Source organism: Drosophila rhopaloa, unplaced genomic scaffold (assembly GCF_018152115.1).
Source record: "Drosophila rhopaloa isolate 14029-0021.01 unplaced genomic scaffold, ASM1815211v1 contig_163, whole genome shotgun sequence".
Classification (NCBI taxonomy): Eukaryota; Metazoa; Arthropoda; class Insecta; order Diptera; family Drosophilidae; genus Drosophila; species Drosophila rhopaloa.
Window position 1 is genome coordinate 12474466 of NW_025335043.1, and position 18713 is coordinate 12493178.

The 18713-nt window shown below is 39.9% G+C and overlaps 1 protein-coding gene across 1 annotated transcript in view; it reads left to right on the forward strand.

The window, feature by feature from the left end:
- LOC108051048 (glucose transporter type 1) overlaps positions 1–18713 on the forward strand; it is an 85828-nt gene that overhangs the window by 49713 nt on the left and 17402 nt on the right. Inside the window, 4 exon segments of the mRNA XM_044457954.1 lie at positions 4560–4878; positions 11603–11761; positions 13095–13214; positions 13503–13665. Coding sequence (XP_044313889.1) covers positions 4869–4878; positions 11603–11761; positions 13095–13214; positions 13503–13665 — 452 coding nt within the window. The 5' untranslated portion in view covers positions 4560–4868.

Consider the following 18713-nt stretch of genomic DNA (forward strand, 5'->3'; position numbering starts at 1 on the left):
CTGCAAATTAACTGGAGAATAGAGCTGATGATGATCAAACGCCCCACTTCGCCCATCAACTCTAGAAAGCCGCCTAATTAGGGGAAGAGGTTTCGCCCTTCGAATTGCATTCGTATGCCCAGCTCTGAGGTCTGTTAATTATTTATGCTTTACATTTAAATGCACAGCTTAGACTAAAACACACACACTCGAGAACTGGGCGTGTTTCTATGCCCGTTTGCAGCGCTTTGGGCCGCTCCACATTCAAGTGGAGGTGGCAGCTGCTGGGGCAACACTTCCGCATCGGGAAAAAGAAAGCATAAAGCATACAGCAGACGCCCCCACACCCACACTCGCACACTGAGAAAGCCAGATAGGCTGGCATATTTTGCTTACGCATACATTTGCACAGACAAACAGACCCAAAGAGCATCCAGCATCTAACATCCTACATCCTGCATCCTACATCCGAAGTGGAACGGAGTCGAGTCCCCAGACCGACTGAACTCCATGTAACATGTTAATGAACTGCGCCAACTGTGTTTGCACAGAACTTAGTGTAATGTAATCCAGCCTGGGCACAGAATCAAACTGGGAACCCTCACATGCACTGGGGAAAAAGGGGGATTATGCTGTTGAGATCGGAGCAAAATAGAAATTGAATTTATAAGGCAGTCAGTACACCATCTTTTATCTGACTTTCAATTACACTTTCGATCTTGGTGTTATATTTATTTAGTTTGGTCTTCCATATTTAATCAAACACATTTTTGCAATATACAATTTGTTGATTGTATAATCACAAATACAAGTTTTAATTTCTCGAAATGCTTTTTTAGATAGATTATCCTAACAGGAGCTATTAGTTTTTTTCTTTTTACCTCAGTGTACATATGAGTGTGCCCACGCACACCCACACACACACGGGGACCCACTCACACCTCAGCGCCCGATGTGTCGAATGTTACGCTAAGGAGTAACTTTGACATTTACCATTCAAGGCTTATGAGTGCCACCGCAGAGGGTACAGGGGGGAGGGGGAAGGGTGGTGGATGGTCTCCAAAAGGAAGGTCCTGAGAGGGGTAAGGATATGCTGTAACCCGCCCGGGCAATTGCCTTATGGTTATTTTCATAGCCCTGGCCTGGCCACAAAACTGCGAGCCAAGTGTGACACCGACATGGATAGGGAATGGCAAAGGACCAGGAACTTGAATGGAGGCTGGGCTGGCTTTAGTGGGTGGTAAAAGGACGAAAAACGAAGGACGCAGGCTGGGTGACACAAAAAAAAAAATGAGTTTGCAACGGCGACAATCCAGCTGGGATTTTCTCATTTTCTTCTTCTTGGCGTAGAGGTTTTTCCTGTCGTTGCTTTTGTTGTGATAAGGAAGGACACGTAAGTGCAAAGGCCCCACATAGAGGACATCATCAGGTGGAAAATTAAATTGCATTTAAGGCAATTGACAGAAGAAGACAGGGCCACATGTGCTGATGAATACTTCTGGAAGGTGGAAAATGCTTTGCTAAATTATTGGACGCAAATTCAACAAAAGGAAATACCCACTTTGCTTTTATTGATAAAAGGAGCATTTTGAAATTAAAAGGAAATGCACTTAAAGGTTTTATTTAACATAGGTAGAGTAAATATTTCAAGTCTCTATTTATTTTATATATTTTAGATTATACAAATAAATGAGACATGAAAATGTTGTGGTTACATTTACGGGTTTCACTTGTTGTAGCAAACATTTGATGTTTAATAAATTAATCGTTTCCTTACTTTTCAATTGAATTGCATTTTTTATGAGACAATGATAAAAGAATGATAAACAAATGAATTTTTCAAAGGTTTACTTGTTTTATAAACATTATTCGCACATAAAGTGAACACGGATTTTCAAAAGAACATTTGACATTATAAATATTTTTTGTAACGAAAAGGATTTAAAGAACAAGTGAGGTATTGAATATAAAGTTCGTAAAACAAATAATCCAAATGAACGAAAAAAGGGAAATGTATTTTTTCTTATTTACTGTGTTCAATACTTAATATATATTATTTATAGCTTAACGGACTTAATTTTAAAAATTCATAAGCTGCCTTGCCATTTTTAAAATCCTGAAGCTTTGTAGGAATTAGTTTTTCTCATTAAGTTCGGTGAAAACGATAATCAACAAGATATCAGTTAGTTCGCTTTAATTGTATTCGTTGCAAATCGGGAAAGTAGTTAAACGTCATAATTATTCATATTGTTGGCCGAAAGTCAGGGGAAAAGGTCGAGGAGTAGATAACAGTGGGTGGGAAAAGACAAGTCCCGTCCACTTGCACTTGCTGCAGTGTCATATTAATTTAGTCAAGTGGCCACTTAAATTTTGCCACGACAACACAGCAGAGCGAGAAGGGTATATTGGGGGAGAGAGGGATAGAGAGGGGGTGAAGGAGAGGGAGCGAGTGGAAGGATTGCGAGGACTTTAAATGTGCAAATGGCAGTGCCAGGCTGTCCCGACAGCCATCTCTTTCTTTTCTTTTATCTCGTCCCCTCTCTTTCTTCCCTCCTCCTGCCGTCTCTTTCTCTTTGAGGTTGGAGTGTCTGTGTGAGATTTGCATAAGTGCATGGGTATTAGTTTGGGTGGAATGTCACTGACTTTTGTCAGCCGCCTGTCAAATGGGCGCCCAAAAGTATGCAAAGCGAAAGCGGTGAAAGTAGAAAGGGAGGAGGCGACCCGGTGAGACAGAGACAGCGACAGCAGCGAGAATGCCTAATGATTACAAATTGCCAGTGGCAATTTTAATAACCGCCACGACCGCAGAGCAATAAATAAAATCCACAATAAACACATTGCAACAAAGGAAATGCGGCGGGCGGAGGCAGGAAAATCTAGCTAAAAGCGGCTTTAATGCATAGCCGCGATTAATATTAATATCATGCGGTGCAGCGCACAGTTGGAGGCCATCCAGCCGAGTCAAGTCAGCCCCGTCAGCGGGGCTCTAAATGTGGCATAAAAGCCGGCGAAATGCAGTCCTGCAGATGAAGATGCAGATGCCGAAGTAAAGTGAAGTTGATGGGCCTGAAAGGGGGGAGGCAACGGGGCACAAAGACGAGGACAATGCCGCCACATCATGCGCATCATTAGCCGAGGATGCAGAGCCAACTCTGAAGAGAATCCAATTTACACGCAGAAAAGCCATAGCAATTACAACGATTATATCACAAATCAACATTTAAATAATTTGAAAAAATTGTGTTGTATTAAAATTCAAAAAGCGATTAATTAACAAAGTTAACTTACTTTTGGAAATACTTTTGGTGATAGAGTTACATAAATTAGAGTTAAAACTGGATCTTATGTAAGATAAGTTTATATACAAGCTTTGCCTTCGCTTTCTGTGTACTGTTCGAATTTTCATTTTAAATAGGATGATTAAATTACATTTCAATTAAAGCAATATAACGGTTTTACAGCCGAACTCAAATCGCAACTCATTTTCCGCAGTGCACTCACATTCACTGCAGGCTGCTTCGTTTTCCCCCTCGTATTTTCCAGCTCATTTCGGCTGCAAGGGAATTTGCCTGTTCAGTTTTGTGCTTAACTAGCGGATTCAACCAGAATCGTTGCTCCGCTCGATGCCAGATAACCAGATTCTAATTGGTATCCATAACTGTGGGGTCGCAACCCCAAAATTTGATATACTCGAGAGCTTTCGTCTTGTTCATTGCCACAAAACACCACTCACCGAAATACACTCGCACGGTTTTCCCCCATTTGCATATTCATTTTCAACATAATCATCATCATCATCGTCAGCCCCGTGTGTGATCCGCACTGATGGAAAACTATCAAATTCATGGAGTAATTAACAAAGCTGCGAGGGGAGGGAAATGGAAAATGAGAAGCGGACAGGTTCGCCAGCATTTTGGGTGCCTAAAAATAGAATTTAATTTGACTTTTGCCAGTTGGCAGCCGTACACCTGTGGGGAAAAGAATGGGGATTGAAGCGAAGTTCCCCCACTGATGTGCTGATGTGCTGACAGCATTAATTTCAATGCGGTTGTGTGATTTTGCCGGTTGGGATGCTTAAAGCCAGGAACAAACATTGCAAATTAATTCGTGAAAATCCTTTAACCAGAGTGTGAACTCTGGCATACGAATTAAACTTGATACTATGTTTCACCATACGCCGAATAAATTCATCCACAAGTATATTTTTAAAGTTAAATTTTATCTTCCTACCAAAACTAATATTCTAGTTCATAGTCTTCTGAACAAGTAACCAATTAGCATTTTCGTTTTAGTTTTGTTCAATTCATACACCTTTTAGTAAAACTTCTGCAGATTTTTAGCTTAATAATTGTTCATAGTTTATAAAGCAACTTAAACAGTAATGTTTTTCATAAAGAGAAACACTTTGGCTAAGAGCAAAAATGAAAGCTGGTGTGCTAATGGAATCAGGCGATTAGTGCTAGAAATATACAGTATCCTCTAAAAGTAAACTTCACATTAAAAAGCTGCAGTCTGCAGAGTTAAGCTGCCTTTATTCCGCATTCCTGACTAACTCCTTTCTCGTTTTCCTCTCTTTGCAGCTCTCCGGTGCTCGGCAAACGGCAAAACTAATTTATGGCATTAAAAATGCATATTTTCTAGCAGTGCGTCGCCAGTTTTTATCATTTGCCAGAAAGGCAAAAGGCGCATTCCACCAGCAGCTGTGCCAGAAAAAGGAGAAAGGAAAGCGGAGCTAAGACGACACGTTCGTCGAGAATTGGATTTGACTGCGGACGAGGCTGCGTCAGGGGATTTTGAGTACGAGTCCGAAAGTTCTTTAGTCAGCATACGATAGAACGTAGGATAATTCACATTTTTTTTCACGGGACTGGCAACGAAATGGCTTTCCTATGTGCACCGGTAAGTTTTGCCTTATTTGGCTCCCTTCTTTTCCGAAATCCCCATACATCATGTCTCGATACTGCAGTAAAAATTATAAGGAAATGGTTTGCCCTTATGGCGAACATCATTCTTAACGTGCCATACGCTGCGTATGCGTTATATTTTACCCATTAAACTTTTCCGCGCTCGTCACTCTTCGTTCGCAAGTGATTTTAATAATGTGAAAAATGTCAGATCGTTATGCTTAAACTGCCGCATGAAGCGATATGGTCCCAAACTCTTGCATTGATGGATTGCACGGGGCGAAATTAATCATACGCCGAGTGGGCTGCAACAGTTATGCCGCTTTAAGTGCGCCATGGGATGCGGAGCTCGTCAGTTGGTGGGGTGTTGACAAATAAACACATGCCATAATACGTGCAAACTCTGGCAAGAATAACGAAAACAACAGCTACGGATGGATAGATAGAAGCCGAAAATGGAGAGTTTGCCTTGTATTAACAGCTGCCCGCACTGTCAATATTCCTCGTAGATTTCGAGGATCTAAAGGATGCGGGGTGCTGCCAGATGGTGAAAGCAACAAGCAATGACAATGGCGGCATCCCAAAAGCCAACAGCCAAGACAAGCTGGAGGTCCATCTGCCGAACGGTGGGACAGTGGAAATGTGAACCGATTTTGATGTCCATTCGGCAAGGTGCAAGAATAGAAAGATTTATATTAATTAAATTAAGCCTTGGATGGAAATAAATGTCAGAGGGGACATTGTTTAAAAATAAAAACATTATTCGATTGATAGAATATGTTCCAAAATGGTGTTTACAAATGCCTAAAAGTAGGCAATGATTTTTGCAAATTTTTCAAAGATTGTTGATGGTTTTGAACATGCATAAAATACGTCTGTAAATAGTTTAATTTAAAGTTATTTGATTCTAAATAATATATTAAAAAGATTTTAATGTTTGAGTAAAATGATTATTTTTCAAATACTTTACTTTTTTTCGAGTGCTCCACTGTTCGCCATTCGAATCTTTGGTCTGTCTATCCCTTTTGGCCGTGCCGTCGACTGCCGGCTGTTGTGAGTGCTGATTGTCAAGTGCTCGACCCAGACACGTGCTTACACAGCTATCCACAGCTATCCTGCAGCTGCCACGCCCCTTCGCCTCTCAATATTTGTTGAATTTCGAGTTAAGCAAACGTGCAAGTGTATTTAATTTGTGATATCATCGGAGGGCAGCGGTGGGCAGTGGTGGGCAGGGTCCTGGCAGGAGTGAGGTCACTCGACTTACCCAATCCTTGGGTGTGTGCGTTTGGTTGGCCATTAATGCAGCATTTAAGGATTTTGCGGTTTGAGCTGCATTCACTTCAATCCGAGGAGAGGGCGAAACAATGCCACATTCAAGTGCATTTGAGCAGCAATAATTTTTGCGGTGAGCAAAGACAAAAGCCTATTAATGAACACACAACAACAACAACAACAGCTCGAATATCCTGCATTCTATCTATGGTATACAGGTGTGACTGTACTTGTGTTTGAGGGGCTTTTATTTCATTTAATCAATCATGCATTTTGCGAACAAAACGTTTAAGACAAAAGCCCCCAAAGAAGACTACTTAAAATCCTTTTCATCATTGAATTCCTATATGATTATGTCTCTGAATAGAAGGAATATCTCTATATATCAAGGGTGGCGATGGGTGGCAAACCCTTTTAGTTTGTGCGTCTAGGTAATTGAATTTTAAATTACTCCCCTCTCGAAAAATGATTAGCGGTCTCTCATGCATAAATAAGTTTTCAATTCTGTTCGGTAATTTGATTTGCCGTCGAGAGGCGGCTTTACAGCTGACAAAGGGTATCAATTATCGTGGCCAGCCTAGAATTATGCCACAAGGATGGCATAATGCCCGATTACTCCCGATGGGCAGGACGAGCTGAGGCCACTTGTCACAACTGCCAGAACAGGCGAGTCAAGAGACTGCAGGCAACTTTTTGTCAGTGACCAGGCCTCAAAGTTAGTGCACAATGAGAAAAATGGGAAAATAATATGAACCTCTAAAAACCTTTAAGCTTTAAATTGTCTAGGAAAATATATATTTTAATCATTCAAATTACCATCAATATAAAATTTTTAAAATAACGAATTAAATACTTTCCTATTTTAAACTCTATCCAGATCTTAACCCTAAGAATACAATAATAATAAAAGGCTTTGAATATTCATATATAACCTAAAACAAAGGGGTCTTTAATTTAAGATTTTAAGATGCTATTGCACAAATAAGAATTTTCTAAAGCAAAAAACTTTATTGAAAACAGAGTAGTTGGCTTTTGAAGCCCTAAAGCCCCCTTCTAAATATAAAAATAAGAAAAAATTGCTAAAAGTAGTCCAGGCCATCATCTTGAAGCTATTTTCCGAGATCCTGGCTAATAACTTTTGCCTTTTTGACTTTATCAGCTTCAATCTTGATTGGCTATAAAGTTTGGACTCTACTAGCAGGTTATACATACGAGTATATACGAGTGTATGCGAAATTTTGTGATATTTTTCTGTGTGTGGAGTCCTGCACTCACACACACGCACTCAGTTGAATAACTGCTCAATGCTCGCACACACAACACACACATCCGCATAGTTGACTGCTTGCGTCATCAGCATCGTCAGTGGAGTATCAGCCTTGGCATGCAGTCAAAACGCAGCTCCTGCCCCCGAATCACCCTCCGATTCCTCTGCCATATCTCTTTGCCTTTCTCCACAACTATTTTTCTATGTCAGGGGATAGAGGACATGGGACACAGGACGCAGGACAGGCGAACTGAAGCGGATGCAACTGCCCCAGACTGCGGCGGAGGCCATTGGATGTCATCAACTTTGCTCTGCCGAGAGCCTCCGCAAAGGCGAGGCAAACAAAAAGCTTAACCTCAGCACAAATTTAAGCAAATATTTGCCAGGTCTCCACCTTTCCCCATCATTTCATCCATTTCTCTGAAGGCAACTCCCCCTCTTCGCCCTCCCGTCCATTTCCATTGATGCAATTGAAGCCGGAAGCAGTTTATTTTTATTTTGCCCCTCCTTGCGGTGTCAGCAAAGAGTTTAACATTAAGCAGGTGCAAGGAGAGGACAGAGAAAAAAACAGAATGGTTATAAATGTGACTGGGGTTTCAAGAACCTTTATTTCCATCATAAAAGTCTTATTTTTCTACAAATTGTTGTAAAATAATAATAAAAATAATCATATAATTGCTTGGAAAATATATGTTAGATTACAGAAATTAATTTTTAACTTCTTTCGTACTCTTGATCAGCTGACTTTTAAGTAATCCAAACAAAATAGGCATGATTGCGGTGCAATCTGGCTCTACTAATTTATTGTTAGTACACCCAGTTTGGGTAATTTGATAACTTCAGAAGAAGAACCAATTTGAAGTGAAAAAAACCCATTTTTTCCAGCGTATTCGGGGATTTCCCTGCTCACCAGGGAAAACGACATTCGATTGATGCATGCACGATTTTAATCGGTTAAATGCCAGGGGTAAATGCAGCCCATATCTTCCGAGCAGTGCCAACTAATGATGCGCAAAATGTTTACAAATCATTTTGTCAATAACGAGCAAGGATAAAGAGCGGGGGATCCTCCGCCGGGCCCATAATTTGCCCACATTTCTTGCATTCATCCGTTGGATGGAGCGGCCATGAAAAGGTCATTAGTGTGTGCGTGTGCCTCTCTTTTTCCCCTTACGCAAGTGTGTGTGTGACTGTGTGTTTGTGTGTGACACAAATGGCCATTCAATATGCCAAGAAAGGGGCGGGGGGGAAAGGGACATGAGCTAAAGCCAAAGCCATAACAGCCACATGCTTTTTTCCACAACATTAACGCAAATTGCAAATAATAAAAATTCAAAATACCGAACCGTAGAAAAAAGCAGCACGTGTTGCTATTGTTGTTGTTGTGTGCCACTATAGTGTGTGTTTGCCTGGCTGTGTGTTTGTGTGTGTGTGTGTGTGTGAGTCGGTCGAGGCTCAAGTGGGTGGTAAAAGGGGCAAAGGATGAGTGTCCTAAGGCAAAACCACAACAACGAGGAGCCATGGGCACATTTATCGCAGCCAACGAGGCATTTTTTAAGTCCTGCAAAGGTTTACATATGGCCGATGCGAAAAAAAAGAGCAATAGATGGAGAAAAAATCATGCACTATAGAAGGGGGAAAATTGTGTACGGTTTCCCATGGTAAATTTCCTGCCATTGAGCCTTGATTGATCCTTTGCGGGGAAGTCTTGCAAGAACTGCAGGTTGAACTTTTGAAATGTCCAAGCAGAGAGTAAAATAAGAGGCTTTAGAGGAGAAAATATAATTTGTATTAAAACTACTTTGAACATGACAACAATTTATTGTACATATCTTAAACGTTTCACAGCGAAGTCAACATAAAACAAGAAAGGAAAGCTAACTTCGGGCGGAGCCGAAGTTGAAATACCCTTGCAGAATATTCTGCAAATTATATTCTCCAAAATTATTCATATGATGCATTTTTAATACTCATAAAAAATCCCACCTTCCTAACTTTAAAAACACCAAAGTTATTTCATTTCCGATCAATCAGTTATATGGCAGCTATAGGATATAGTCGGCCGATCCTTATGAAATTTAATATGTCGAATTGATTGGGCAAAAATAAAACCCATAGAAAATCCCAACTTCCTAACTTTACAAACACCAAAGTTATGGCATTTCCGATCAATCAGTTATATGGCAGCTATAAGATATAGTCGGCCGATCCTTATGAAATTTGGTAGGTCGGATTGATTGGCCAAATATAAAACCCATAGAAAATCCAAACTTCCTAACTTTACAAACACCAAAGTTATTGCATTTCCGATCAATCAGTTATATGGCAGCTATAGGATATAGTCGGCCGATCCTTATGAAATTTGGTAGGTCGGATTGATTAGCCAAATATAAAACACATAGAAAATCCCAGCTTCCTAACTTTACAAACAGCAGAGTTATGGCATTTCCGATCGTTCAGTTATATGGCAGCTATAGGATATAGTCGGCCGATCCCGGCCGTTCCGACTTATATACTGCGTGCAAAGGAAAGAAGGGTGTGTGCAAAGTTTCAACTCGATAGCTTTAAAACTGAGAGACTAGTTTGCGTAGAAACAGACAGACGGACAGACGGACAGACGGACAGACGGACAGACGGACAGACGGACAGACGGACAGACGGACAGACGGACAGACGGACATGGCTATATCAACTCAGGAGGTGATCCTGATCAAGAATATATATACTTTATAGGGTCGGAGATGCCTCCTTCACTGCGTTGCACACTTTTGACCAAAATTATAATACCCTCTGCAAGGGTATAAATATCTCTGATTTACAAATTTAAAATGTTGAAAAAATTATTAAATTTATTATGTTTATTAATACCAGAAATAATTTAATGAAACTTTTCTCGTAAAATCAATTTAACTTAGCATATTAGTACTCTTTCACTAATAATATTCATTAAATTGTAAGTTCAATTTTATAAAGGAACAAAACAAAGAATTCATGTTTATGTTATGTTTGGAAAGATTCCAATTTCATTAATTAAATTTGTTTTAAAGAAAACAGGACACCATATAACACAATGTATCCGGATATATCATTGCACACGGCAAGATTGCCTTGAATTTTTTCCGTTGCCACGAATCAAAATGGAAATCTATTTTATGCAGTGGCACGCAGCCTGGCCAAATCCTGCGGATCGCCCGCCCACATATGTGGCTACATGGGCGGGGCATCTGGGGACCGCAACACCACCTTTCTTCCTTTCTCCAATTCTCTTCTCCTTTTCTCCGGACCGTGACTGTCGAGGCGTTGGCGTAAATGCTTTGCGTATGCATCCATGCATGGGACGCCATCTCGTGCAGCTGCTTTTTGGTCTCCTTCCTGCGACCCTGGTCCCTCGTCCTTCGTCCTGCGTCCTCTTAGCCGGACCCGGATCTGGAGCTGGCATACAATTTATGTGCGAAATATGGCGCCGCACACCTTTTACTTTGCGCTACCTGGCTTTTCTCTGCCGTTTCCTTTGCCTTCGCCTTCAGTCCTTCCTTACCCCTCTCCTTTGCTGTTGTTTGTGGCCAACCTGCCACGTGCGGGACAAAATTAAAAGCCTTTGCATGCTCCACTTCCAATCTCACCAGAGTCCTGCTGAATTCGCATTGGATGCAGCTAAGGCAACTGCACTGCGAAAAACTAGGGAGAATCTCTGTAATCGTTTAAGGACTCTTTAAGGATTGTAGGACAATGGTTTGAAAATGAAAATCCAATCGCCAAAACTTGTAATGGGGAATGTACATTTTATTTAGAAGCTATTTATTTAAACAAAACTTTGGGAAACATTTTTGTACCGTACTTTATGGATAAATTACATAATGAAACCCCGTCTTATAAGTACTTAAAAACAACTCTAAGTATTTGGGATTACCCAAAATTCATTGGACGGTATGCTAAAGAAATCTCATGAAAAAAGGTTTAATCTCATTAAATATTCTTTTGAAATATTTATAGATTTATGCTTATTTTGAGAACTAAAAGTGAAGCGAAGCTACCTTCCTATTTAAATCATATTGCTAAGCAACAAAACTTGTAATGGACTGTAGTAACCCTAATTTTCAATGACATTTTTGTTTCTTGAGCCAAGTTTATTATCCTAATGAAATTGTAATTATTTTCATTCTTGTATTGGACTATGCAGCTGGCCAGAGTAATGACATGGCGACCATTGGTGACATATCGATGATCTCACCGCCCACGTCTTCCATCTCGAACGATCAAGACCCGTTTGGACAGCTGCCACCGCTACCACCGCCACTGCGTTCCACCCAAGTGCTCCAGCCGCTGAGCGTGTTTCCAGGTGCCCGCCAATTATTTTGGGATTTTGCGAATTATTTCCGCATATATATATATATGTATATGTGCTGTACATATATGCGCCAATTTGTATTTGTTCTTCTCGTTGTTTGCCTGCAGTTCTTTCCCTTTTGTTGTTTGGGCATTATTTGTTTGTTTCCCTTTTTATTTGCTGTTGAGTTTGCCAGAGTTTTTGTATAGCTTTTTCGCCCATTATAAAGTTACTGTTGCACCTTTTGTAAAAATTCTTATTTGGTTTTCTTTTCTGTTGTGCCATTTCCAATTGATTGCAACTTTAATTGGTGTGTAGATTGGGTTCTTTGATTGGTCGGTTTGTTGATTTGTTTTTCTTTCATACACACTCACACACACGCACACACACACACACACCGCCTGCATCACGAACTCACTCATAGTCAACCTGTACAGGTGGTACACCTGTACGAACACCACCAGCTACACTCGAACATTGCCACAGAGAACCGCATTTGGTCCCTAACTTTTGTTTAGCATTTTCAGCAGCATTCAGTCAATCAATCAATCAGTCAAATCTCAAAAACCAATCAGTCAAACAGTCGTCCATTAATGTATCGATGCTGTCTCCCCCCTTCTCTACCCCAAACACACACACATTTTTTCTCTCTGTGTCTCTCTATTTGTCTAGTTCTACTATATTTGCTTGCCGTTTGTATTGCCACTTTTTGACTATATAAAATAACAGTTTTGTTTGTGTTGCCACAAAACCGAATCATTTCAAAGTTTCGAATTTTTCAAGTAGTTTTCAACGCTGCTGCCTCTGCTCTCTGTGTGTTTTTTTCAAATTGTTTATTAGAGCGAAACCAACCAAAAAAAAAAAAAAAAAGAAAAAAGGCTCTGACAGCCGCTTTGTAACGATTTTTTGAACGCAAAAATTACCTGTGTGTCCACCTTTAGCTGCCTTTTTGTGTGCTGTCCAAAGTGAAAATCGAATTCCAGCTAACAAACTGCCACATTTTGTGCTCTCTATTCTTCCATACAACCAACAACAATAACTACAACTACGAACTACAACAACAAAATGAAAATGACAAAATCTCGACAATCTAAATATTTGCCTTGGTTCCTTTGTTTATTTTAATGTTTGTCTTATTTTAAACAATATTTGTGTATCATATATAATGTGTAGAGTGAGTATACGAGATAACGAAAAAAAAAAGAAACAAACAGCTTGTGATATTATTTTTGAGTTTTGGTTTAATTTCGGTTTAGTTTGTGCCGCTCTGTGTTTTCATTTGCTCTTAAAGAGTGTTCTTATTTTAAAATGTAATTCTATAAAACAATTTCCCCATGCCTGGCAGTGTCCAATTTGAGCGAAGATTCCTACGATTATGTTTTTGGTGGTCGACGTAAGACTCCGCCCACAACAACGTCAACACAACTCAAGCTGACCTCACCGCCTGTGCGTTTGCGACCCGAAGGTGGGTAGTCCTTAAAGTAGAGTCCTGCATGAGCCCCATATCATATCGAATACCATGAGGAAAATGCATTTAAATCTATTTAAAACGGTTACTAACAAGCTTTAGTCAGTTTAAAAATACAGACTTTAACCAAATTTAAAAGTGTGTTAAATCTTTTGGAAAAGGTCTGGTAGTACTAACTGTTTATATAAAATAGAGAAATAATGCAGGGCTCTACTTCCACAACACCACAAGATTTTAGATATAACAGACTCCCAATTTATTTACAACCATTTCCTGGAACCATAGACGCCTATCGCGGAGCTACCATAAACAACGGAAGGTTCTATCGTCACTCCTTCAGCTACGCCCCCAAAAGGCAGCGCCACTCGAGTCGGGATGATCGAGACCGCGAGTCTAGGTTGAGATGTCATGGCGAGGACGAGGCCACACTGCGCCAATTGCTGCTCGAGTACGTAGAAAGTTGATCCTTGAGGGGGGCCTGAAGGGTTACGTGTATAGCCAGTGCCACGCCCTCTGATCCGCTGCCAAGTGACCTCGTAATGGACTCGGTGGCTTTTTGGGGCCAGGAGCTCATTATGGGCCATTAATTTGCAGGCGAGACCAGAGGATTGCCGGCCATAAATACTCGCTTTCAGTTAGACAAATAAACAGCAATTATTTGTGTGCGCCATGTTTATTTAATTTATTAAACAAATAATGAACGATATATTTTTAGTTTGGGCGTAAATAAATTTTAATTTCCACTTTAATTTGTGTGTTTTTGTGTGCCATTACAGTCGGGATGTGTGCTTACAAACAAGGATAAGCACCTCCAGCCCTTTTTTTGGTTTGTTCTCTTTTTTTTTCTGTGGCTTGTGATATATTAACGAGCAAATATGCAATGTATATGTTTAATGTTCTCCTCCCACACAGATTTGCGCAAGTTATGTTCAGTTAAGTGTCCTGCGTGTGTCCTTAGACTGTCAATTATTCATTGAGGGCCTTTGTGTTGTGTTGTTTTTGTTGCGCAACCTCCCCGACAAAATCAAACGAACAGATATCATAAAAAAACCCCAATAACTCAACCGCGGCCACATACGACATTCACCAAAAAACCCGAAAAGAAAAGCGAGAAAAAAGAGCGAAGAGAAAGCAAAGCAACTATATGAACGAACTAAAGATATAATTATAGTAAAAGAGACTCTATAACAAAAACAATTTATCGACGGAGTCCAAAGAAAAGCCAGCAAAATGATGGGCACAATGCCACCCAGGTACATAACTATAGAGTTAATCTAAAAATTAATTAACTTTAACATTAACAATAGCGACAAGATCGCAATGCGATTAAAAACAATTCGAACATCACTCATCCGCCATGTATGCAGAGCACAAGTTTGGTTTTATTTCTTTCGTTCCATTAACCACCATCCATTCGAGCTGATTGTGTGTCATATTAATAATTTAAATGGCTTCTCATCGTTAATTAAAAACTGTTAATTAGCAGCATTTGTTTGCCGTTTGCTGCCTTTTGCTTTCATAAAACCGCCTTTGTTGCTATGTCACGTGCTGTACAAAATTGCAACTCAATTGAAATGTATTTACTTTGCTTAAATGTCACTGAGTGATTGAGCACATGTGTCTGTAATTTCATTTCCATTCTACCTGCCAATTTACTCGTGTATATACTAGGGATGAAAACCCAAAGAAAAAGCATAAGGTTGGGTAGATTTCAATATTAAATCGTATTGATTATGTATAAAAAATACAGAAGCCAGAAATGCTTTCTTATCGTTATTTATTTCAATGATAACACTGATTGATGCCATCCCTAGTATATACGATATATGTATTTAATTTATCTGTGTGTATATCTGCAATCGCCGGAACTGCATTTCGTCAAATGCAAACGAGGCAAAATTTCCCGAAGGAAACGGGGACGAAATGCATTTCTGGTATGCAACTCAAACACCCTGCCTCACAAGTTGTACAATGTCTATACGTGTTCTTTATCATCCAATTCCCAATGCCCCTTGAACCACAAAAAACTGCCACAATAACTCTATGAACTCTATGAACTCCATGAACTCCATGAACAACAACAACAACAACTCAACCACCGATACAACAAAAGCCACACGCAAAGTGGCCTGGTATTCACGCCACTCAATGAGTATGCAATTACAACCAACTAACTTCAATTACGAATCTAAATATTTTTACTCTACCCCCTTCGACATATTGTAATGCAATAATCCAATGAATACCCCATCTCTTTCTGCACTCTGCACTGCTCTCTATTTTGGCACTCGTAGCCCATCAAATTGATTTGTTAATTATTAGAATATTTGCCCAAAAACCAGACACTCCGCTCTCCCATTTGCATGGAACGCAATTAGAATTCAATTATGTTCAAATAAATTAATTTAGTTTCCAAAACGTGCTCATCATCTGGATGGGGAAAAATAGTGAGAGAGATAGCGACCGTAGTGTGGGTGCGAGTGTGAATCCCCATTTGGCACTACTCAAAAAGCCCTTGGGAGCAGTCACAACAATATGATGCTTTTGCCTGCACAGAGAAATATCACAGGAATTTGCTAGAAAATGACTTAATCTTGCCAATAAATCAAGTATTTAGTTATAATGCGGACATAAATATGCTGCGTTTTTATAATATTTACACATGGTTAACCTTGAATTTAAGTTTGAAAAGTTGATTATTTTTAAAACTGTCATAGCAATGCAAAACCTTTTAAAATAACAGAATTATGAGATAGATATATAAAATTATAAAGTTGACATAGTAAAATACTATGCATTATATTCATTACTTTGCTGAATTTATGTGCAACATTTGAACACCAAAAGAAACGCCACAAAGCAATATATTTTTCTCTGTGCGGTTGCCAGGATGTTGTGTTTTTTATGACATGCCGAAAAGTGTTTGAGGGCCATTAAGTCGCTGTTCGCACCACACACACGCCACGCACACTCACCCACACTCGTGCGCAGCCATGTAAAGCCATTGACAAACATCCTTTGGCCAGGCAGTCAATCAGCCTGCGGTTGGCCACTTCAGCAGCTCTGTCTCTCTCTATCTCTCTTTCTCTTTCTCCCTGCATGTCATCAAGTTCATAATTAGCTTAACCCCTCAAAAAACCCTTTTCGTGCGTAATCCCCTGCCCAATGCATCACTCAGTCAGTCAGTCAGTCACACAATATTTTCAGGATTTTTCAACTCGTTTAATGTCCTCCATTTGTGTTGTTTGTGCTTTCGGTTCCATTTGTTTCGTTGCTGCAATGAATTACTGTACACTTTTTATGGTTTAATGCTCGATGTTTAAAGTTTGCATACAACAGACCCCCAGACTAATTGGCGTAACGGTCCCTTCACCAAAATTAAACAAAAATTAACAAATAAAAAACCGAGAGAAAACTGTAACAACCAGAAACTACAACCTCATGACGTTTGTAGAGACATTTGTTTTCCGTTCATCCGTTCATTTGGCTTTGCATATCTGTTCTTAAAGCGAAATAAAACAATTTCATAAACCAAACAAAATGTTAATCATGCCAATCATAAAACATTGCCTTGCAAAACGAAATCAACGAGGCCACAAATAAATTTAAATTGATTTACAAATGCCATCGCAACGCGAGCTGCAGCAAAAGTTTATGAGAGTCAACAAAAACAGGCTGAAAAACAACAATTTGCAACGTTTGGTGAATGTCCTATATGCCAATTGGTTTGAACACCCCGAAATCCCGATTCCTCGATTCCCGATTCGATCTGATTGATGTATTTTACATACAGCTCTATATGAGATGTATGAGAACAATCGATTTTGATTTTAATTTATTCGCTGAATTTATTGTGTGCACTGAGATCTGAGATCTGAACTGAACTGTATCTGTAATTGAAGTGCGTCTGAATATTTGACGGATGCCGAACTCTGGCTGTGGAATTTTCGAGGGTTAATGTGATTGAAATCCTAGCAAAGGGTAATCCGGTGAGGGCATCACAGCTTTTTGTCTTGTCAAAAATTTGATATTCCTAAAACTGTGCGCAGCTTTTTGACAAAATGAACAGCCCGAATATGGAATCCTTTTAGCCGCCGGAAGAGGCGGAAGAATGGGGCATGCACGTACTGTGCAGCCTTTAATGAATGCACAAGCCAGGGAGAAATTGGCAGAAAATTTATTAAATGCTCACGTATACAAATCCCTTACACAAAACCGAAAATTCCTGCATCTGACAGACGACGCACAAGCGTACACATAGCAATTGTTTTCGCAGAGAACAATAACTTGCACAGGATGCGCTCGAATCTCTCGTCCTGGTTCTGGTTTTGCTCTCGATTCTGTTTCGGATTCGGTTTCGCTGGCTGATGTATGCATAAAATAATCCTTTTATGCTCGGCACAACAATGTCCGTGAAATGCAAAACAATAACAGCACTAACGATAGCAATCCCCTCCCCCCCCTATAGAACCGACCCCTCTTTCAGCATAGGCGTTGCATTAACATAATGCGCAGGCAACTCAAGCACGGCCTCGCCCGCCGTGGCCCACGTGTCGTATGCGCATTGTGAGCGGCGGTGGGTCGCCATATCGGCACATCGCCCATCCGCTGGCAACTGTCGTCCGCAACTTTTGTTGCCATTTGATTTAGATGCCACCCCCAAACAAACAAAGCACAAAGTGCACCTTCCGATACGCCCAGATATTCGATATATAGATATACAGTCGAGCGTATTGATATCGAACAAACCTAGTTTGGCTGGCATAGTTTGCGGAAATGTTTCTTTTTTAATTAAATACATAAAATTGTAATTTCTACTTAAGAAATAAATTGACAAATTTTCAGACCTTGTACATATTTTCACAAAATACTTTAAGTCTCAATCAAACAATTGGAAGAAGAAGTTAAATTATGTATTAAACAATTATTTACCAAGACCGAAAGCCCTAACTTTTGATAAAAATAATTTAAAAAGTATTTTAAATATTCAACTAAGAAATACAAAAGTATACAATATTGAGCAAAAAAGATCAGAAGCTTAAGGAAATCAAATCTGTAAGTCTTGTTTTTAGTTAGAGAACTTTGACTGTTGTGCAAACAGCTCAGCCGATTTGTTTTCACAGACTTTTGCGGCTGATGAAAATGTAAATTCGATGCATTCGAAGGGGGAACTAGATATAAAAAGGATTAGAACTACAACTTGGACAGGGTCTATCCATCCATCTATCTCTGCGAAAGAGTTGCCAGCCGACGAGTAAAATAAATGGGACAGCCATCCCAGCCAGAGTTCAGAGCTCAGCTTGCTTAAGTATATATAATGCCGTCAACTTTTCATTCTCGTGCATTGTACATTACTCTTGCCTTAACCTTAACGAAATATGCCAACAATTTACTTTAAGTTACTTTTTATGTACTTAGTGGCCTGGCTCGGTTATTATTGTTGTTTCGTCCGTCCGCCTCCGTGCTGTTGTTGTTGCTCCTGGCCCAACACAGAAA